The 21,918-nt window shown below is 38.3% G+C and overlaps 1 protein-coding gene across 1 annotated transcript in view; it reads left to right on the top strand.

Moving 5' to 3' along the window:
• Nucleotides 1-1,974: 1,974 nt before the first annotated feature.
• The window catches only part of VPS13D (vacuolar protein sorting 13 homolog D), a 96,969-nt gene continuing 77,025 nt past the window's right edge, over nt 1,975-21,918 (top strand). The window contains exons 1-24 of the mRNA XM_031062339.1: nt 1,975-2,146; nt 3,028-3,105; nt 3,334-3,524; nt 3,849-3,929; nt 4,262-4,378; nt 4,599-4,703; nt 5,037-5,207; nt 5,790-5,890; nt 6,343-6,511; nt 7,855-7,947; nt 8,871-9,081; nt 9,623-9,802; nt 10,025-10,155; nt 10,839-10,911; nt 11,404-11,568; nt 12,730-12,860; nt 13,202-13,334; nt 13,922-16,144; nt 16,491-16,642; nt 17,447-18,481; nt 19,181-19,271; nt 19,825-19,951; nt 21,425-21,605; nt 21,814-21,915. Of these exons, the coding sequence (XP_030918199.1) occupies nt 2,050-2,146; nt 3,028-3,105; nt 3,334-3,524; nt 3,849-3,929; nt 4,262-4,378; nt 4,599-4,703; nt 5,037-5,207; nt 5,790-5,890; nt 6,343-6,511; nt 7,855-7,947; nt 8,871-9,081; nt 9,623-9,802; nt 10,025-10,155; nt 10,839-10,911; nt 11,404-11,568; nt 12,730-12,860; nt 13,202-13,334; nt 13,922-16,144; nt 16,491-16,642; nt 17,447-18,481; nt 19,181-19,271; nt 19,825-19,951; nt 21,425-21,605; nt 21,814-21,915 (6,138 nt within the window). The 5' untranslated portion in view covers nt 1,975-2,049. The remainder of the gene's footprint in view (nt 2,147-3,027; nt 3,106-3,333; nt 3,525-3,848; nt 3,930-4,261; nt 4,379-4,598; nt 4,704-5,036; nt 5,208-5,789; nt 5,891-6,342; nt 6,512-7,854; nt 7,948-8,870; nt 9,082-9,622; nt 9,803-10,024; nt 10,156-10,838; nt 10,912-11,403; nt 11,569-12,729; nt 12,861-13,201; nt 13,335-13,921; nt 16,145-16,490; nt 16,643-17,446; nt 18,482-19,180; nt 19,272-19,824; nt 19,952-21,424; nt 21,606-21,813; nt 21,916-21,918) is intronic.

The following is a 21,918-nucleotide window of genomic DNA, read 5'->3' as shown; positions in this document are numbered from 1 at the left end:
GCCCGCAGGTCTCTGCTGCCCATACCCCGTGTTCCCGGCTGGCCCGGAGGCTCCTTCCCTCCTGGTTTTGGGTAGAGGGGCGCTGGAAGAGCCCCCCGCCCCTCCGAGCGCTGCCCGGGCACCTGCCCTGGCCCCGGCGCTCCTGGGCCTGCTCTGTCTCCCCCTGCGGAAAATTGCATCCTAATTTCGCTTTGAGCCAGGGCCTGGTTTGGGCTTTGGTTCTCACCCTGACGTTCTTGTCCTGTGTGCATTAAGAAAAGTAAAACATTGTCATAGAAAAGAAATGCCGTGTTTCTCTTTCCAGGGCACAGCAGTGCAGTGGAGAGTTAAAAATATAAAAGCCTTAAAGGATTTGAAAGGTTTGTATGTGGTTAGTTATGTCCCATGAGTTGGGGTTAAGGTTGTGATGTACTTCATTTACAGTTCTTAGGGTGAGTTCAGGCATGGTTCATGCACCAGAGGGTTTCAGTCATTAGGATGCTGAACTCTGCTGTGCTCAAATGTTTCTTCAAGGTCTTCCCTTTGCTTTGGTTCCAAACACCTGTAGATTCCTTCTTTTATTTACCTTTTTTTTAATGCCCGTGTAACAAAGATGAGTGTATATACTTTTCTTTGATCTTGAGTTTCTTGTCACTTTAATTAGAATAAAAACCTATAATGTAAGCTGGTGGCCCAAGAGCACAAATGCTTGGTCTTTATTATGTGGACCAACAGTATTGTTTTTGAAAATTGTTGAGAAATTTTACAAAAGCAAAACTGTTAAAACACATTTTATAAGAAGTCATGTGACTGAGTTGAATCGAATTTGCCTGTGCTCTTTTCTGTTTCATTCTTCAGGACAGCACAGTTTCACTTTCAGCCTTTAGAAAAAGCCTTTCGTTGCTTGCTTAATTCTGGTTATTTAATTTAACTATTAGTTAAATATTTTCACTGTCTATTTAAGAAAAATAAAAGTTTAAATGGGGCTGCCTAAAATCAAGCAAATGTCATAATGAGAAAACTCTAAATCTTAATGTAAAGTTTAAAATGTGACTTTTGAAGCTGTTGTTTCCTTCTATTGTTAGCTCTGAATAAAGGATGTATCTTGCTTTTTCTGCTGTGTAGAATTCAATGGTTTACGCAGGTATGTGGCATTGGGAGAGTTTTTCAAACATAAAATCAAGATATTTATTCCATTCTAATCTCAAGGAATGGCCTGCATGCTTTTTTCCTTACTGTACCAGGCTTCACCCTGCCCTTGCAAGAGCTATGAGTGGTTTTGTAATTCAGTGGTTAAAAACTTGAACAGGGACTTTGGGATTTTAATACCCTGATTGCCACAGAGGTGAAACAGAAGTGACTGGAGAAGAGTGAAGGGAAATGTTGTGGACTGTGACCAGTGGTGCTTCTCTGATGTAGCTTTTTCCCTCATCAGTGCAGGAATCTCTGCTGCCACTTTGAAAACCTGTTGCAGTAACTGTTGATGAGCTATTTTTGGGGCTTGGATCTGATTACTTCCCACACACACACTCTCCCAAAAAGGGGTTTGAGTAGGGTGAGTTGCTTCATAGGTGTCGTGTAAGAATTCTACAAAAATACAGAAGGCTTCAGGCTGTTACTTCAGAGCAGCTGCCAAAGCCAGCATGGTGAGAATGTTGGCAGCAGAGGTCAAGGAGGCCGGTGCAAACTTCAGATCAATGTGGAGTTTTGTCCTTTCCTTTTCTGGAGGAGGATTGTAGATTCCCTGTGTTGATTATTGCACCAAAAATTTATGTTTTGGTTAGAAAATGATGGAAAGATGAACTTGAAGTGCAAATCTACCTGTGAAGCTGATTTGACACTTAAAGGGCATGGGATAAAGTTTTTTAAGGTAGAAATCAACCTTGGTGCTTTTACTTCTCTTTAGATAGATCACAGTAAGAATTGAAGTGACAGCAATGTCAGCTCTGCTGAGTGGGTATTTTTCAGACAATAATTTTCTTTTTTTTTTTCTTTCAGACTGAGACTAATTATGGAAGAGAAATCCAAAAAATGACAGAAAAGCATTAGTTTTCTTCTTCTAGGACAGTCATGTTGGAAGGATTGGTAGCCTGGGTCCTCAACACCTACCTGGGCAAATATGTCAATAACCTGAACACAGACCAACTTTCAGTGGCACTTCTAAAGGGTGAGGGATCCTTTGTGCTATCTTCTGTACTGTTTTCATATTGTGATTTAGAAAAGTGTTGGTTTTTTGTGATAACTGGGAGGTGGAATAGAAATAATCACTTAATATTGTGTTTGATATCTATATAAACCCTTTTAATAGAGTTTGGTACTAGAACTTTATAATGAACAGTAAATGATCTTATGCTCTTTGCTCTTTATCGACACTCTTGAATTTATATAAAATTTATGTACAAGCAATTTACATAAAATTTTCAAAAGTATGCTTAGCTACCTTAGCATGTTGAATTTATGTCATTTTTTCTTGATACTGTTCAGTACCTTTCCTGTCTAGGGACCATGGCAGGAAGTGTCCTGCAGCCTCTTACCTTTTAGTGCTCACAGGTGCTCCCCTGTACTCTGGTTTGTGTCATGCTGCATCCACGAGTTTTGTACTTTGTACAGAGTCCTCAAATCAATGCTTTCTGTTCACCCTTTGCTGCTGTTATCTGCTGCTGCTGCTGAGAATGTTTTGTAATACTCCAAGGCTTTTCTGGATGTGCTTTCACAATACTAAGAAAATAAGTACCTCTTTTGAAAAGTCTATGGGGAGAGGTTTTGTCTGTGGCTACAACCAAGTTCAGTTCTAAAACCCCACAGATGATTGCTTCTGGATGACATCATGAAATGGTTTGAGCATCTGACATTGGAAAATTAACAAGTGTATTAAGTAACCATTGTGATGTTAACACAACCTGAAGTGATAGGTTGGTTGTTCTTATTAAATCCCATTTAATTTTTTAAAACAACAGTTCCAGTTGGTTTAGGCTTACAGTGTTCAAATTGGCTTTCTTTAACATAGTTTTGTTTAGCAGACTTGTCTTTTTCTTCTGCTTTGTGTAGGGGCTGTTGAATTGGAAAACTTGCCACTAAAAAAAGATGCCTTAAAGGAGCTGGAATTACCATTTGAAGTAAAGGCAGGTTTGTATTTTGCTTGTGTGTGCAGGACTGATATTTTCTAAACAGGAAGTACTGCATGTTTTAGAGGACCTGTGAGTCAGACGCTTGAACAAATGAGGTAGATTGATTTTTAGGTTATTTCTGTTTTAGCTTGTTTGTTTCTTATACCACTTTTTCTTTGGGGATTTTCAAGGTTGATAAAGTAATCTTTCACAGGAATCTGACAGTGTTTCTGTTTTGTTTATTCAGGTTTCATTGGCAAAATAACACTACAGATCCCTTTTTATCGTCCACATGTGGATCCATGGGTGATATCTGTATCAAAACTGCACTTAATTGGTGCACCAGAAAAAAGAGAAGAGTTCGATGAGGAAAGGGAAAAGTTGCAAGAAAGAGAACACAAGAAAGCCCTTCTGCTGGCACTTGAAGAAAAATGGAAGGTGAGTCACACCTGTGTTTCATATTGAAGAAACCTCTGTGGTGGATGGGTTGTGTTTAAGTCTCCTAACAAGAGACAGAACAAATGTATGGGAAATGGAGGTAGAATTTGATTTCCACATGCTGACATAGTGCAGTTTCTGTCCTACCACCCCTCACCATTATGTCCTATGTCCCACATATGTCAGAGATATGTAAATATCTTAAGTTAACTTGTTTAGTTTTTCTTTCTCCCTGTTAACAGCGATTTCAGTGTAACAAAGTGTATTGTCTCCTTACCAGGTGTTATAGTGGTTAGTAATGCTTATCCCTGTTTTCTCTTTCAGAAAGAACAGCAACAGAAAGGGGAGTCTTACTGGTATTCAGTTACTGCATCTGTAGTCACGAGAATTGTAGAAAACATTGAAGTAAGTCTTTGCTTTTGAGTGCTTGGCACTTACACATTTGCCTTTAAAATGCAGAATAATTGTAGGACAGCAAAAAAAAGTACAGTGTGTTGTGAAAGTGACTCATTTGTGGGGAAAAGGGCAGGGACTGCTGGTATCTGAGGAGAAGGTAGAACCAGGGAGTACAAGTCAGAAATGAGCAATAGGGTTTCTGTTAGGGTAAGTATCTAGTAGAAATTTATTGGAAAATTGCAGAAATTAAATATTAAATTGTTCCAGCATTAGTGAAAACACTACTGTTTGCTATAATGATGTAAGTAGTGTATATCTAGTAATGTTTTTTTTCTGTCCAGTTAAAAATCCAGGATGTGCATTTGAGGTTTGAGGATGGTGTCACAAATCCCTCGCAGCCGTTTGCATTTGGCGTCTGCATCAAAAATGTCTCAATGCAAAATGCAGTGTTTGAACCAGTAAGTGCAACTTGTGTGTACAAGAACAGCTCAGATGGGATGCTGCATTTTATGGGTGCTAGCAGATATTCAAAAAAACATACAGCATTTAAAAAAATCTTTTGGTTGATGAAAATAACTTGACTCTGTGCATTTCATGTTTTTTATTGGGTATGTAGAACTAAAAACTAAATGGCATGTGGTGTGTGATCTTGACTTTACTCCACTTCTTCTACATCAGGTGGAGAAGCTGATGAGGAAAAAGCAGATGGATGTTGCTGATTTCAGTGTTTATTGGGATACCAGCTGCACTTTACTGGGTGACCTGCCTCCTGGTCAGCTACAGGTACATGAAAGAGGTTTTGCATATGAAAGAGAGGTTGTTGTTAGTCTCCTTTCTGCACTACAGAACTGATTGATGTGGAATTTATTGGATTTGTCTTTTAAGAGCTAAAGAAGTCTATGGTTGCATGCTTTACTGATAGGATACATTTGCAACCCACAAAGGCTGTGTGTGCTGTGAAATAGCTTGTTTTACTTTTGGAGGGAGAACATGTTCAAGAAGTTTTTTCCAATGGACTGGCCTGCTAATAAAGTACATTCTAGTACATGAAACCAGTGCATCCTAATGACTATTGTACACTCACTTCTTAGAGAGTAATTTGCTTGTAACCCCCAGGAAGCAATGGATAGGAGTATGGAAAGTCGTGATCACAATTACATCATGGAGCCTGTCTGCACTTCTGCTCTTCTCAAGAGAAATTGTTCTAAGGAGCCTTTAAGATCCCGCCATACTCCACGGCTAGAATGTGACATTAAGCTGGAGACAATACCCCTGAAGCTTTCCCAGGTAAATACCAACCTTTTGCCTGCCAGTAACTGGAACAGGTATCGTAAAATTGTGGCAGTGTTTGTGACAATTTAAATGCTGTTATTGTAGCATAAAATTAATATTCTCGGAAAGATTTTGAGAGGCAGCTCAAAGAGATATATTGAATAAGTTATTCTAAAGTCAAGCATTCAAAATTACATATTTATTTTACTGAAACTGATTACTGCAAAAAAATTAAATTGTTGTTTGTTTATTGTAGTAATAGGAAGGGGGCATGTTGGGGAGGTTTGGTTTGTACAATGTACAAAAGCAGCTGGTGTTGATAACCTGACATGGAAGATTTCATTTTGTGTATTTGTAAATAAAGCCATAAATGGAATGTCATGCATGAACTACCAGTGGCTGGGAGTAGATATGTCACACTGGGGAACAAAATTGTGAGTTAACAATAATCTTAATTCTGCACTGTGTACAGGCCATTGCCTCCAGTAAACCAAACCGAACTGTGGTTGGGTTTTTGGCTGGGTTTTTTCCTCTCCTCTTTTCTTGGGAAAGCACTCCAGTACCACCTCACTGATCTGTGTGTTGTTTCATTAAAAGATGCAGTATCAGCAGATCATAGGATTTTTAAAGGAGCTGGATAGAAAGGAACGACAGCTTAAATACAGGAAGTGGAAACCAAAGGTCACAGTAACAGAAAAGTAAGTACATCTCCATATGTGGTGTTGTCAACTATATTAGAAAAACTAGAATGAGAGAAATACAAAAACATACGTAATAATCATGTTAGAGTTTTGGTTTTCATGTTTTGTTCCCTACCACACAAATCAGTTAGAAATACTCGGATGTAATTCAAATGTAAAATTATCCTTACCCGAGCCTTTCAACCCAGTCTGTGTAACTCTGAATTTTGTTGTCTGTGCTTGCTGTGTGGCAGCTGGAGTCAATCCCAGTGGAGTGGCAGGGCCTTGGGAAGCCCTGTCCTGTACATCTGTAGGGCCAGCCCTGTGCTGGCTGCAGGGCTGCTGCTTTTCCTGGCTGCTGGCCCACTGCTTTTCACTGAGTCTCCTGGACCTTTCACCACTTGGACGTGCACTTGCCTTAGGCTTTTTTAATGAAATACTGGTACTACAGTAATTAAAAATTGTTTCAGCTGCCGGGAATGGTGGATCTTTGCCCTGAATGCAAATCTTTGGGAGATCAGGGAGCAGAGGCAGCGTTCCACCTGGGCATTTGCACTGCATCGGGCCCGGGATGCTGTGTCCTACACAGACATGTACTACAGCAAGCTGAAGGGGGAACCACTGTCTGCTGCAGACCAGGTATTTACACTTGGGTTTCTTCTACAGTGATGGTTAATGATATTACACTTGGTTTGTTTCATCTTTCCACGTTTAAAACCTGGATGAGTTAAGAAACATCTTCATTTGTACTGCAGGCCGTTTTCACTGAACTGACTGTCTGCTGACTGCAGCTGAGATTTTAATGATGAGATGTGTGAGCTGCAGGGTTCATGTGTTTTTGTTTTGCACTGCAAAAAGCTGTCTGGTTTTTGATCTGTAACCAGTGTTCACCAAAAATAGCATTAACTGCTCTAGAATGCCTGTGACAGTTGGTAAAATGTTTTCTTAACTCATGTTCTCTGTAGATCCGAAAGGTGTTTAAGTACCAGAAATGTGTCTGCCCATATGCTTGGGTAGATGATTGGGGAAAATTGTGGCTATTTGACAGTTGGGGTTGTTTATTGGTTTTGTTTTTCCAAGTTTATTTGAGGATAAAAAATTTAGTGCCCCTAATAATGAATCTATGACCTACTTCAGAAAGAAAAAACCCATGAACTATAATTAGCTGCTTTTTATCTTTAGGCATATTGGCACTTTTTCTTCAAATCAGTTCAGGGCACCATGTACCACACCTGTATTAAAGGATTAAAGGAATTCTATTGATACTTTTAAGTTATATGTAATCCTTACTTTTGTTATTTGAGTATGAACTGTAGGAGTATCTTAATGTACAGAAAATTTTTATAGTACTTGGCAAAGCCAGGTCTTCTAGAGCACATATTGTGTTCAGCAGAGCTGTGAAATGTAACAAGGGTAATGGCAGTGGACTAGAAAAATGTCTTTTGCTTTGTTGTTTCATGATAGATTTTTTAGACTTGGGTGAATCATGAGTTTCCTCACACAACTTGTTAATCAGTACAAAGAAGACAACATGTCTGAGTAACTGACTATGAATACTACATTGTCCTAATTTACCCAGTTCATTTCCTCCACCTTCTTTACTCAAGACAGAAGCTTTTTTTGCTCCTGGCTAAGCAAGGCATTCTCTTAAATCAATTTATTTTCCCTGGTTTAATTTTTGTGCTGCAAATCTTGCTTCTTATTTGTAATAGGAGGATACAGTTGTGAATTTTTTTACAGTGCTAAAATAGTGTATTTTGCAATGTAAATAAGCTTTATTTATAATTTAGGAGAATGTCAATGTTTCAATTACCTACATGACTTTAATTAATTTTCATGTGCTGAGGCACTTGGATATGATCATTAATGCCATCTTAGTTTTTTCTGCAAGTTCCTAGATCAGTGCAGAGATACTTGGCATGTTTGTGAACAAGATTCTGTACTCCTTTAATGCAGGTACTTTACCTTTTTTGTCTTTCCAGGCAGAAATGCATCGTATTGAGGATGAGCTGACTTATGAGGAGTTGAAGGTTCTGTATGAGATAGTTCATAATAAATTTCATGACTTAGCTGAGGTGAGAACATTCTCTGTACAGAGTAATATTTGGAATCTTTAAGTGATTATCTGAGGTATTGTTCTGCTGGAGAGCCTGAGCATATATTTCTGTTGATTTAAAAGTGTGGCATTAATGCTTAAATTGCAGAAATGCTCAGTTCCTGCAGTTTTTGCTGTTGTGTCACTTGCACAGTGCAATCTTGTCTTGCCATATGATGATGTTCCCCAGCAGGATCCTTGCCAGAATTCCTAGGTCAGGAAAACCCAAATTGGTTTTCCTCTATGCTGCCAATTAGCCTCTTTCCACCTCTCCAGCCATCCCCACAGAGCACTGGCTGCCATCCATGAATCAGTGTAGAGGTAGAGCTTTGGCCACTTCTCTTTCAGGTATTTCCCCACCTCAGCTGGGTCTGAATTTGTTCATGTGGAAAATCACAGTCTACAGGCTCAGAAAATCAATTCCACTCTCCATCTTAAAAACAGAGAGTGGAAATGAAGGCCTGTAATGAATATTTTCCCAAAATAAACATGTGACAGAAGTGAGCCTCATGGAAAGAGCTTGGGGAACACACCTCATTAAATATGGACTAATTTCCCTAACAACACAACATAATCTCTTGCAAATACAAATGCTAAAATGTAGAGCTGTGCTTTATGGTGTCAAATGACTTCTTTGTTTAGTGTTTCTAGACTAAGATTTAAATGGTGACATCCTGATTCATATGTGCATAATCACACGCATATTTTTATATGAATATGAGTATGCAGTTAAGTGATGATATGTTTGTTACCTCTTTGCTGCTGCTCTCCTCTAGTCTGAGTACTGATTGAGAATATCACTGAGTAAATAGGAGATGAAATTGTGTTTTTATTGTGGTGGTTTTGTACACTGGTGACACTGTTTCAGCAGCAGTAACATGTATGTCCTGAATTTTCAAACAGAGTGTTAAAGAGCCCTTGCCTGATTCCATTGGAGCTTCCCCTCCAGCAGAACCCACCCGTGACAGCAGCTCTGGGATGCTGCAGTACCTGCAGTCCTGGTTTCCTGGCTGGGGAGGCTGGTATGGATATGCTCAGCAGACATATGAAGGGGAACCTTTTGAAGGGCTGCTGCCAGACCCCAAAGAACAGTGGAATCCAGAAGACATACTGGGTATGGAAACATGGGGTTTGCTCCCATGGTTTGGTACCTGGTCCAGGTGGGCAGAAAGAGCTCTGGCCTTGTTCTGTTAAAGGATTCTGTGCCAGCTGATGTACCCAGGCAGCAGAGCCTGCCTGAAGCTGAACAACCTGGGCACTGTGTCACTGCCTGGGTACCTGCTTATTGCCAGAGCAATACAGGGAATGGATTTGCTTTCGCTGTTACTTAATTCTGCAAATTCATTTATGGCAAAAGGCTTTGGGACTTCTGTTCAAGTGTATATGTGAGTCATGTGCTGGGTGTAATGGGAATAGTACTGTGGTTTTGGGTCTTTGTACATTCAGGCTTTCATTACCTTGATTGAAATAGAAGAATTTCATGGGATATTCTTTTTTTTTAAAGGAAAAAGGTCTATATGCTCTAAATTTTGTTTCTATTTTCCCCCCCAAGCACTAGAGAAATCTTTATTATCATATTCATAGGAACTTTCTTGTTCTTCAGTAGCCCTCCAGAAAGTTAAAGTATTTAATGTGTTGGTTTTGTTTTTTATTAGGCACGGATGAATTTTTTGATCCTGCTGCAGATGCTTCCAGCATGAATACCTTTACCAAGAGAGATCATGTTTTTGCTAAATTAAATCTACAGCTGCAGGGTGGCTCTTTCACTCTGTTGCATAGGAAGAAAAAGGTACTGCATGCTGAAGAGACTGCTTTTATGCAGCTGGAGTTTTCAGGTATTAAGCCTATTTCTGTTCTTTCTTAAAAAAGATGAGAGCTGTCTCACAATCATTGTACTATATAACGAATTTCCATGTTAAATTTTTTTAGTGGAAATAAATATATATAAAGACTTAAAAAATGCTTGTTTGTTGGACAGTATTTTTTATTTGTAAAATTTAAATAAAATGTATGCTGTACTAAAGGAAACAAAATAATATTATGTATTTATATTCCAGGTGTAAAGGTCTTGGCAGAATCCCTTCCTCGCAGAAAGTCTTCCCTTCTCAAAGTTCAGCTTGGTGGTCTTTTCCTGAGGGATTTGGCAACAGAAGGGACCATATTTCCTGTTCTTGTTTTTCCAAATCCTGTAGGTGACAAAACCCCTATAAGTTACTATGTGGGATGCATAATTGTGTATGAAAATAGTCATACTCCAAACTCAAAACATTTCTTATCCCAGAAAGGGAAAACAAAAGTCTTGAGGAAAAGTTTCCACCTGTTGAATTTACTTTTCCCTCTCTTTCCAAATATCATTTGTAGAACTCTTCATTTTTTATTCTGCTTTACTGTATGTTTGTGTCTTCAGTTTTATATGTTGCCTTTCAGTTTTATATGTTGAGAATTTGATTTTTGGAACAATCAGCATTGCTGCTTAATCAGTGATTGTTCTTTTCCATAAAGCTCTGTGGCCCAAGTAATGGTTCTGTACCTGTATGCTGGTAAACTAAATCCACAGATAAATTCTAGAAAAGATTTCAAAGTTCTCTTCTGAGTGAACAAAATTTGAATCTAAAGTCATGAAGATTTCCCATGTATTTTATACTTTGTACTGACTTCAATTTGCATTTCAGAGTTCATCCTTTCTGCTGCAGGAGTGGGGAGTGTTTGCTACTTAGTCATATTGCCTTCTTTTGCTTGACCATGTCAGGGGAAAAAATGCATATAATAATCTCAGGCTGTACATACAGTTGAACAGAAAAGACTTTTATGTTTATCAGGTGGCTTGGTTGATTTTATCTAAACAGTCTTTTTCTTTTAAATTCTTCTTAGCAAAAAGAGGTTGGCTGCATGTCTTCCTTTGGACTCCAGAGTTTGTCCTCAGAAATGAATAATCACAACACTGGTAAAGATTTCATTTTATGGTTGATGAGATAATTCCCACAAATCAGAAATTTTGAAAATAAGTATCTAGAGTTTGAATTAATGCAAATGCTTTTTGCACATGGTAAAGATAAAATCATAGAAGCTTTGTTCAAGATGTAAGGTGCATGCAGGTTGTCTTTAAAGAAAGGAAGAAATGATGTATTTCAAGACAGTAGGAGTTGCACTTACTGTTTGTTTTGGTTTAAAAAGAAGTAGGAATTCAACATTAGAACCCCAATTATACAAAGGCTTTTGTATATATAAACTTCTTGAATTCTGCTGATTGTAGAAGTTGATCATATTATTTCCCTTTCTATTACTGAAGAATCCTTAGACACTTGTACTTTCCCAGTAGTGCCAGTAAAAATCAGATATTAAATTCTTTGGAAGTTGTTTTTTGCTTTTGTCTTATTTGTTTGTTTTGGGGTTTTTTACAGCTGCTTTTTGTAAGTAATTTTTTATTCTGTTGCAGATCCTGATGCCCCAGTATTTGAGATGCTTTATGAAAGAAATCCAATTCACAGCACTTTTGAGAGGCGCCTGGAAGTCAGTACCAGACCACTAAATATTATTTACAATCCACAAGCCATTAAGAAAGTAGCAGACTTCTTCTACAAGGGAAGGGTTCATACCTCAGGTTAACCTTTAATGTGTTTTTTTGGTGGGGTTGGGGTTTTGTTGGTAGAATTACATCTTTTCTTGTCTTTGATTTTTATTTATTTCCATTCTTAGACATACAAAGCAAAGAATCTTCACTTTAAGTTCAAATTTAACAGTACTCCAAGTCTTGTCTGGAGGCTTTTGTTCCTTTGTTTTATTCTTTAATTGAATCAGGGATTTTACTTTGGTAGACTCATGCAACTTCTGCTTTAAAATTGCAAGTTGGTGTTATGCCCATGGTGGATGTTCATGTCCCCTAAATTAAAATGCATAAATAAGGAGAGGGAACTTGTTCCTGTAATCTGTTCTGGCAATTGATGGAGTTTTTTTTGAGAGGGCAGTCAAATGAGTATTTCTACAGTAATGATACAGAGGAAATAGTATTCTGATTCCTGTTGTATTTTTTTTATTGATGAGATTAAGGCTGCCCTTTGTTACAGCAATCTTGATTTTTAGATTTGAACATACTTGTTCCTTAAATTTCTAAGCAGAAGATTTAGGGTTCTAGTACCTAAGCCTGTAACACTATAAAGTGGCCACCTTTGCAGTTTCTGAGGAGATGAGAAGTGACAGTAAGTAACATTAGGAACATGAAAATGTTCTTGAAATACCAGTTGTTTTTCTGCTGTTTATGGTAAATACCAAAAGATTCAAGTTACCTGGTATAAAGGTATGTGTGGCATCTTTTCTCACAAGGTGAGAATATTCCATAAATATTCAAGTTTAAAACAAACAAACCAACAAAGCAAACAAAAAAACACAGCCTACACGTACACATCTTAATGTTTAGTCAGAATTTCCTCTGTGGCTGTACTTAGCACCCTTTCTGCATTATTCAAATTTAATTATTTGGGCTGGAGGTCTGTGAGAGAATAGACCTCCAGAGAAAGACAAGAAGATGGATTGGGAAGTATTTTTTTAGGGTGATTATTTGTTCTGTGCTTAAATACTTCCTTTTTTCTGTGCAACAGCCTGGTGATTAGGCACAGACAGTGACTTTCACCTGCTTTGTTTTCCTGTTCTGTATTTTACTGCTAAAATTTAAAATAAATATTTTCTCTTTTTTTTCTGTTTTTTGTTCTGATTCAATGAAGGGTGAACAAAGTTATACCTAGTGAGTTTTCCCTCTCTTGTGCAGGTTTTGGTTATCAGTCTGAGTTAGAGGCAAGAGTGGCTGAAGCTGCCAGAAGACAGTACAACAAGCTGAAAATGCAGACAAAGGCTGAAATCAGACAAACCATCGATCGTTTATTAGTTGGAGACTTCATTGTAAGTTTTTACCCCCAGAATGTTTATGTAGATTTTGACCCTTTTGTTTTAGGACTTGGAGCTCTAAAGAGTGAGGTTTGTTGTTTGTGTGATGTTCTTTGTGAGCAGGAGGGGAGTTTTCCAGGATTGAGGTGCAGGGCATGTTTTCACCTGCTGAAAATGGTTTTTTTTTTAATTGACTACAGTGGGAGTCTGTGGTTTAACAAGGTACCAAACCTGACTGTGGCTGGAGTTCATGACAGTCAGCTCAATAGGAGAAAAAGTGACAGATTAGATGTTTCACCTGGCTTTTTTTGGTTTGTTTTCTTGTGGGTTATTATGTCTTTCTTCTTAACTTTCAGGAAAACAGCAAAAGCTGGTCCGTGTGCCTTGATATCTCTGCCCCTCAGGTGATCTTTCCTGATGATTTCAAGTTTGTGGATCCTGTGTTAGTTGTTGTAGATCTGGGAAGAATATTACTCACAAATTCTCAAGGTATGATCTAGAAATATTGCAGCTTTCCTTTTCTATCTTCTTTCAGAAAGTCAGAGTTTAAAAAAAAGGTAAAAAAAGTACAGGAAAGTTTTGGAGGATGTTCCTGCTTTGTAAAGTAGAAAAAATTCCTTTTCTTAAGATAATAAAATGAAAGTTAATATTAGGCAATAAAGTCAGTTGGACAAAACCTGATGAAGATAAAAATACTGTAGTTAAATAGCTCTTAACCTTTCATTTGGTTTTGAGGATCAGAAGAATTGTGTGGGCAGAGTAATGGGTTCTTTTTTTGACAGCTTGGTCAAAAGTAAATCTTGCAGTAAGTGGGTTAAAAATGAGACAACAGTGTATTTTAGTAGCTTCTGTACTATGTTGTGACTGACACCTTTATGAATGTAGAAGTATAGTAGGTTTCTTGTTGAGGAAAAAGGAAGTGACAGTGGAAGGAGGCAAGGGCAGTACCAGATATGCTTTGTGTTAAAAAAAAATAAAACTTCAGAGAGGATGATCAGATAATGATAGGAAACATCTGAGAAGGGAGAAGAATACATTCATTTATTTGTTTGTTTACTGTTTTTTTTAATCCACAGAAGATTCTAAGAGGAGTGCAGGTGCCATTTCTTCAGAAGTCAATGAATTGAGTGATGAAGAATATAAAACACCTCTTGCAACTCCTCCCAATACTCCACCTCCAGAGTCCAACACCAATAGTGGCATCAAAATGTCTGAATTTACTGGAGTAGAAATAAGTGAAGAGCAGCTACAGGCACACTTAATGAGTAAAAAAATGTATGAGAGATACACACTTTCTTTTATGGACCTTCAGATCATGGTGGGCCGAGTGAAAGACAACTGGAAACACGTTCAGGATAGTGATGTGGGTCCAACTCATGTGGTAGAAAAATTCAATGTTCACCTGCAGCTGGAGCACAGACTGATATACACATCTGACCCAAAATACCCGGGAGCTGTCTTGTCTGGCAACTTGCCAGACTTGAAAATTCACATCAATGAAGACAAAGTGCTGGCTTTGAGGAACTGTCTAACACAGCTGAGTACATCTGAAACTAAGTCTTCAGACGCCCTACATTTAGGGAAAGACAATATTTTTGCAGAGGTTGACCAGTTTGGCAGTTTGCACGATTCTGTAATGAATCTAACACAGAGTGTTGTCATGCTGGAGCAGCACACCCGGGAAGTTCTTGTTGAATCCCAGCTGCTTTTGGCTGAGTTCAAAGTCAACTGTATGCAGCTGGGTGTTGAGAGTAATGGGAGATACATCTCTGTGCTCAAGGTTTTTGGCACCAATGCCCATTTTGTGAAAAGGCCTTATGATGCAGAGGTGTCCCTGACTGTCCATGGCCTGTTACTGGTTGATACTATGCAAACATATGGAACAGATTTTGATCTTTTGATGGCTTCTCATAAGAACTTGAGCTTTTGTGTACCGACAGGAAGCCTTCGAGACAGCAGGGCTCAGTCCCCAGTCTCTGGACCACAAGATACACATCCCATTGATGTTGCTGGTTTGGCAGAGAGATGCAGTACATCCTCCAACACCTCACCCAGTAACGATGGAAAAGATCAAGAGTCCTTGATAAAATTGGAATATCAGTTTGTGAGTGCAGAATGCCCATCGATGAACTTGGATAGCAGTCTGCAGGTGATCTCTTTACAGGTGAACAACCTGGATATCATCCTGAACCCAGAGACTATTGTTGAACTGATTGGGTTTCTCCAGAAATCTTTCCCCAAGGAGAAAGAAGATTCTAGTCCTCAGCCTTTAATAGCTGACTTGGAGAGAGATTGGAGGGAACAGGAAACATTCCAGTCTACTTATGCACAGAACACAGAGGTAGCAGTCGATATCCACTGGTTAAATGTTCTCCTCCTCAGGACAGTTGCCATGACAAATGGAGAAAAATATGGCAGAAAAATTGCAACAGCCAGTATTGGTGGCACCAAAGTCAATGTCTCCATGTGCAGTAAACTGGATGTGAATGGCTCTCTTGGATGCCTTCACCTTATGGATCTGATTGAGGACAATGGGAAGAACCAGTATGTGGTGAGCATAGGGAACACAGGGAGGTGTGAAAGTCTCATTGGCGATGTGAATTTCTTTGAATCTTTGCTCTTTAGGCTTGATGATGGAAATAGCCTTCCAGATGCTTTAAGTTTCACTTTCACAGAAAAGTCAAAAGAGGAGTGTTCTCTCAACCTCAAAATGGCCTCCTTACACTACAACCACTCAGCCAAATTTTTGAAAGAGCTGACTTTGACCATGGATGAGCTGGAAGAGAATTTCCGCAGCATGTTGAAAAGTGCAGCTTCAAAAGTTACAACAGTCTTGGCTACTAAAACTGCTGAATACAGTGAAATGGTTTCTTTGTTTGATACCACACCACGATCAAGAGATGTTGGCAGTGCAGAAGACAATGAAGGTGGCACATTTGGGTCACAGTCCCTCAAAGCTGATACTATCAAACTTATATTAAATGTAAACATTGAATCCCCAATTGTCTCCATACCTCGAAAGCCTGGTAGCTCTGAACTGCTTGTAGGTCATCTAGGACAAATATCTATTCAGAATTTTGTACCAGGAGAAGATGAGTCTACAAGTGATAGGCTGCAAGTTGAAATTAAAGATATTAAGATGTATTCATTAAATAGTAGTCAATCTACAAACAAGAAGGAGCCTGGAGGTGGGATACCCCGTGGGCCACATTCTTCATCAGGTCCTGCCAGCATTAACAGCCAGGAAGAATCTCATTTTACTCGTCATGACTTCTTTGAATCATTGCATAAAGGTCATGGTATGTTAATCAGAGGAGTCTTAATTATTATAATATGAGTAGTATATGTGTTAAAAATGTGTATTGACTGTATATTCTGCTTCATCAATCCTACTAAAACACATCGGTCAGTTTTAATGACAATGGGCTAGTTATTGGATTTATATCCATTTTTAATCTCCTAAGCAAAAAGGGAATGGTGCCTTTTAAGCAGAAATTGAGCAAAACATAATCATAGAACCTTAGTCCAGCATTGCTCAGATTCTGAGCAAGTTCAATAGCTCCTAAGTTATCTCTTCCACACAGTATATATGGGCTAATCAGTTCACTTACTCTAATGTTGTTTTAATTTCACTTTCTCTTACAGCTTTCCACATTTTGAATAACACCACGATCCAGTTTAAATTGGAAAAGATACCACTAGAGAAAGATTTGGATTTAACTTTTCCTCTGTGTAATGAAGACTTTGGAATATCAAGCATTATGAAAATTGAAGGGAAATTTGTGAACCCTCTTCAGGTACAAAAATGTAGCATTTCCACTATCAATATAAAAATATTTCCCTGCATAGAAGAGAAGTATTTTTCAGGCCAGTGTCTTCAGGTTTAACATGTTGGTAGTTTAGAAATCAGATCCTTATAGACATGGTTAGAAGAGACAGTCTGAAGTTATAATAATAATAATGAGCAATATTTAACCTTGTTTGGGGACATTTTAGACATCTTTATGAATTAGTATAACTTTTGCTTATCTTGAACACAGAAGGAAAAGTAAATGTGTCGCTATCCAAATGACACTGTCCAAACAAGTTTATTTGCTGTTGTAGTTGAAACTAAGAATTAATATGCCATTACCTTGAAAAAAATCTGTGCAAGAGCAGAGGTTTTAAATAGAGAAAACTGGAACTTCTCACACTTAGGAGACAAACCATGATGGCTATGCAGAATGTTTGTTTCATTAATTACTGTGTAAGCTCAGGTGGTGAATTATTTTTTGTTAACTCTGGATGCTTTTTGCCCAGGAATACAAGGTATCCCATTCTAGGATCCCATCCCATGTGTTTCTGGGTGGTGTCATCTTGCAGAGCTCATACAGAAGAACTGTTCTGCTTCAGTTTTGCATTGTACATTGTTTTGAGTTTTGTTACTATTTTTGTTATTATTATTATTATTGGTTTTGTTATTATTATCATCATCATCATCATGGATGAACTTAAAATTTGTGTAGTTTGGAATTCCACTTAAAAGTTTTAGAATATATGTATTGATTCCATTAATACAGAAAGCTCCAATGTGATGATTGTTTCTTTTCTCTGCATTGTAGGTGGTGTTAGCAAAACATGTATATGAACAAGTCCTTCAGACTCTGGATAATTTAATTTACAGTGAAGACTTGAACAAATTTTCAACCACTTCTGTATCTCCAACTAGTCTTAGTTCTCCTTCAGCATCACTTCATAGTACAGGCACAGAATTCTTGAGTGAACGGAAGGAAAATGGCTTATTCAGCCACTCTAGTTTTAATTCTGTTCCAAACAAGCCCTTAGCTGTCAGGGAAACAAAATCCTTTACTCAAATTCAAGCAAACTTTCACATCTCAGAGCTCCAGGTTCAGTTAAGTGGTGATCTCACACTTGGGGCACAAGGTCTTGTCAGCCTTAAGTTTCAGGATTTTGATGTTGAGTTTGCCAAAGATCACCCTCAAACCCTGTCCATTCAGATTGCCTTGCGCTCCCTGCTGATGGAAGATCTCTTGGAAAAGAAACCAGACTCTAAGTATAAGAACCTCATGGTGTCCCATGGAGCACCCAAACCATCCAGTTTAGCACATAAGGAATATCTTTCACAGTCCTGTCCCTCAGTGTCCAATGCAGAATATCCAGACATGCCACGTTCCCTCCCTTCCCATATGGAAGAAGCACCTAATGTCTTTCAGCTGTACCAAAGACCAGTTTGTGCCTCCCGTAAGAAGCAAAAAGAAGATGCTGATTCTGAGTATCCTCTGACTCCACCTCCTTCTCCATCAGCAGACAGATCCAAGTTGCCCTGTGGAAAAAGTAACTTTGATGATTCATTAGTTCATATCAATATATTTCTAGTGGATAGGAAACATCCCGAATTTTCTTCTCGCTATAACAAAATTAACCGTAGTGTAGATGTTGATTTTAATTGTCTAGATGTGTTAATTACTTTGCAAACTTGGGTAGTAATATTGGATTTCTTTGGGATTGGATCCACTGCTGATAACCATGCTATGAAGCCGCAGCCTGAAGATACTCAGCAGACAATCAAAGCAGAAATAAATTCCTTGTCAGCTTCTCAAGTCCAAGAGCCTGTAAACACTAAGCTGGATCTAAAGGTATACTTGACATGGAAAACAGTAATTGGATTGTCTGTCATAAAGCGTCTGGTTTATAGGAACTTAAGGTGACATTTACATAATGTGTTTTATTTTCTGGTGGGGAGTGTACAAAAATGCAGAAACAGAATTAAAATGTATGTAGAAGTAGTTCAAAAAAAGAGTTATAGAAAAGCAGAACATTTTCAAAATGCTTGGCTCCCTAGCTCTCTGACCCTCTCTTGAATGAAAAGGTTACTTCAGTATTAGAGAGCTAACATGCTGCAATTGGCACTGTGCTGTTCTAGATACTGTGGAGTTTATTTATGCAGAAAAAGTCTATATTTTGTAAATATAAATCCGTATATATTTATACATCTATATGTATAAACATTTTTTAAAAAACACGTGTTGTACATGTATATAATATAGTCTTTGCCCAGAGGCCCTGCAGTGTAACTTATATGTGACAAAAGAGAAGATGAAGGTAACAGTGCTGGGATTTGTTCTTGGTCTGATCATTCTGAATTGCTTGGGAGACCCATTAATGTGCAAACAAGGCAGTAAAAATGTTGCTCTCATTAAGTGTCTCCCAATCAGATAATTATTGTTTGGCATTCATGTATTACAGTGCAGTTGTCTTGGAAAAAAGCTAAACAAGATGTTCAAGCTCTGAAATAATGTTTTCCATACCAATTTGTTCCTGTTTTATTTGACCAGGTCCATTCTTTATCCTTAGTCCTGAATAAGACAACCAGTGAGCTTGCTAAAGCCAGTGTGGCAAAGCTTGCAGCTCACTTGGAAGTGATTGGTGAGTAGATTGAAGGGCTCAGGTTGTTCACAGCTTAAAATAAAATGAGTGCACATGAGTAAAATGTGCACTGGAATTATGATTTTAAGTGTTTTTCTTTTGGTGCTCATTGGGATTTGTGTGTTTTTTCTGGGCAAAATGTACATTCTCCTCCCACTGCTTCTTCCTTTGCTTTTTTGGGGTTTATTTTAAATCATGGCATCCCTTCCAGTTGCCAAACCTTTCATCATTTTAGCTGTGATTTGCTGTAATTTTAATACTTCACTTTCACAGAGTAGAACAGTAGTTTTTATTACTGTTATAGAGGATAAAAAGTAATTGTATCTAAGTTTCACAAATCAAAGTGATGTGATCACATAGTGTATGTAAAGCCTAGAGTAATGTGTGGGTTAATGGAATCTTTGTAGCAGAAACACATTATTTTCTTTGAACGTGAGGTTCAATGTTTAATTGAACTGTGTTATTTAATTATTTGTAGTGAGGCTATCCCACTAATAGAAACTTTTGGGGATCTGTGTTTGAGGATCCTGATTGATATTCCTTTGTTTTCCAGAGGGAGATTTAACCTTGCAGGGAAGTATTGGAAGTCTGTCCTTAAGTGATCTTACATCTCATGGAGAATTTTACAGAGAACGTTTCACTACAAGTGGTGAAGAGGCACTCATTTTTCAAATCTTTAAGTATGAATTTAAAATTTTTCTTACTCAGTATTAGCTTGTTACTCCATTACCCTCCAAACCCCCCCCCCCAAAAAAACCCCAAAAGTTGAACAAACCCAGAAAACCCAAGCCCACAACTGTCAGAGCTCTATGATTCTGCTTTGACCTCTTGGGACTTAAGTGGGACTTAGAATATTTTCAGTTATAAACTTAAGATTTTTAACTTATCTTTGTCTTGCAATGTATGAAGAAATGGAAAAGGAAAGGTAGTTTTTTATTTGCCTCTAAAGGTGTTTTTGAAAGTATTTACATGATAGTTTGTTCCTAGCTAAAATGGTTCTTTTTTTAAAGCTGGAAGAGGTTTTCAGCTGATGAAATAGATTTTCCATTGCTTCTTGATTTTGGAATAAGGGGTTTGCTTTTATCATTATGTAAGTTTGAATTTCTTGGTTATGTTTTAAGGAATAGGTCTTATCTTGTGATGTTTCCTGTTTTTCCAATTAATCAGATTAGAAATTATCCAAGTAATGTTACGGAATTAATTTCAAGTATGACAGCGCACTGATTCGGGATTGAATGTACACATTATCCTGCAGTGGAGTAGTTACCTTAAAAGCCACTTTTCTGATATAAAATCACCAAAGGTCTAACTGCTATGCAGAGATTCCAAATGTAGAATATTTCTATTTGCTTAATTAAAACTCAGCATCACTTAAATGTACAAAATTTAGAAGTAATTAATACTAAACAAATTGTTCATGTCTGCAACTGAAATAGTGTTAATTACATGCTGTGAGTGTTCGTTAAATCTGTCCTGGGGCCAGATCAGTATCATAATCTGAAGGTTGTGAGTTTGATCCTCTCAATGGGCACTTGCTGTGGGGGTCCCAGCTGTGGGTTTCTCTGGGATTGAAGGCACTGAGACAGTAGTTCATGTTCACACTCAGGTGTTTATTATTTCTTATCAGTGAAACAGTCTCACTACTGTGAGTTCTGCAGCTTTTCATTAGAAGGCACAAAATGGCCAACAATCTCTTGGTACAAGGGCTTTTCAGACTAAACTATCCAATTAAGAGCTGACACCTAGATTATTTCCCTTTTAACCCAATAACTGATCCCAAAAAGACCCCAATGCGGACTTTTCTGCCCAATTACAAAATGCCACCCAAACCCATGGAGAAGGAGGAAGAAGAAGCATGGAGAAGAAACCCGGGACAACACCCTGTGCCCTCCATCTTGCTCCCATCCACAACATACTAAAAACCCCAAAATCTCAATTTCTCACCAAGTCTGGGAAACTTTCTCCATGGATGAGGGTCAAAGTCAGTGCTGCCCTGGGGGTCAGGGCACCCCAGAGCAGACACAAAAATATTCCCGGTGCCCTGGGTTTCCACAAAATCCTCTATATTACTATTTTGAATGCAGCAGAATATCTAGTGCTGCTTCTAAAATGTAGTTAAGACTGGTAAATTTTACTTTCACCTCTTCTCACAGGTATGGGAGGCCAGACCCACTTCTGCAGAGGGAGTGTGACATCCGTGTCACCCTGAGGATGGCCTCTGTCCAGTACGTGCACACCCAGCGCTTCCAGGCCGAGGTGGTTTCTTTCATCCAGCATTTTACTCAGCTCCAAGATGTCTTGGGCAGGCAGAGAGCAGCAATTGAAGGACAAACAGTATGTCTGGGCATTTTTTCTATCCTTTCCCAGCAAGAGTTTGAGGGGTTTTTGTTGGCTGTTTTTGTTTGGTATAAACTCTTACTATACCTTAATTTTATAAATCAATGGGTGATGATCCTGAGTTCAGTACTAATCAGTGGAAAATAATCACCCGCTTCCTGCAATTTCTGTAATTATTTTTGAAATGTATTTTTGCTCTTTCCAGGTGAGAGATAAAGCCCAGAGAGCTTCCAGAGTTCTTCTTGATATTGAGGCTGGGGCTCCTGTTCTGCTTATACCTGAGAGCTCCAAGTCCAACAGCCTTATTGTA

Source organism: Geospiza fortis, unplaced genomic scaffold (genome assembly GCF_000277835.1).
Source record: "Geospiza fortis unplaced genomic scaffold, GeoFor_1.0 scaffold132, whole genome shotgun sequence".
NCBI lineage: Eukaryota > Metazoa > Chordata > Aves > Passeriformes > Thraupidae > Geospiza > Geospiza fortis.
The sequence above is the reverse complement of the archived record's forward strand: the minus strand, read 5'-3'. Positions and strand labels throughout refer to the sequence as shown.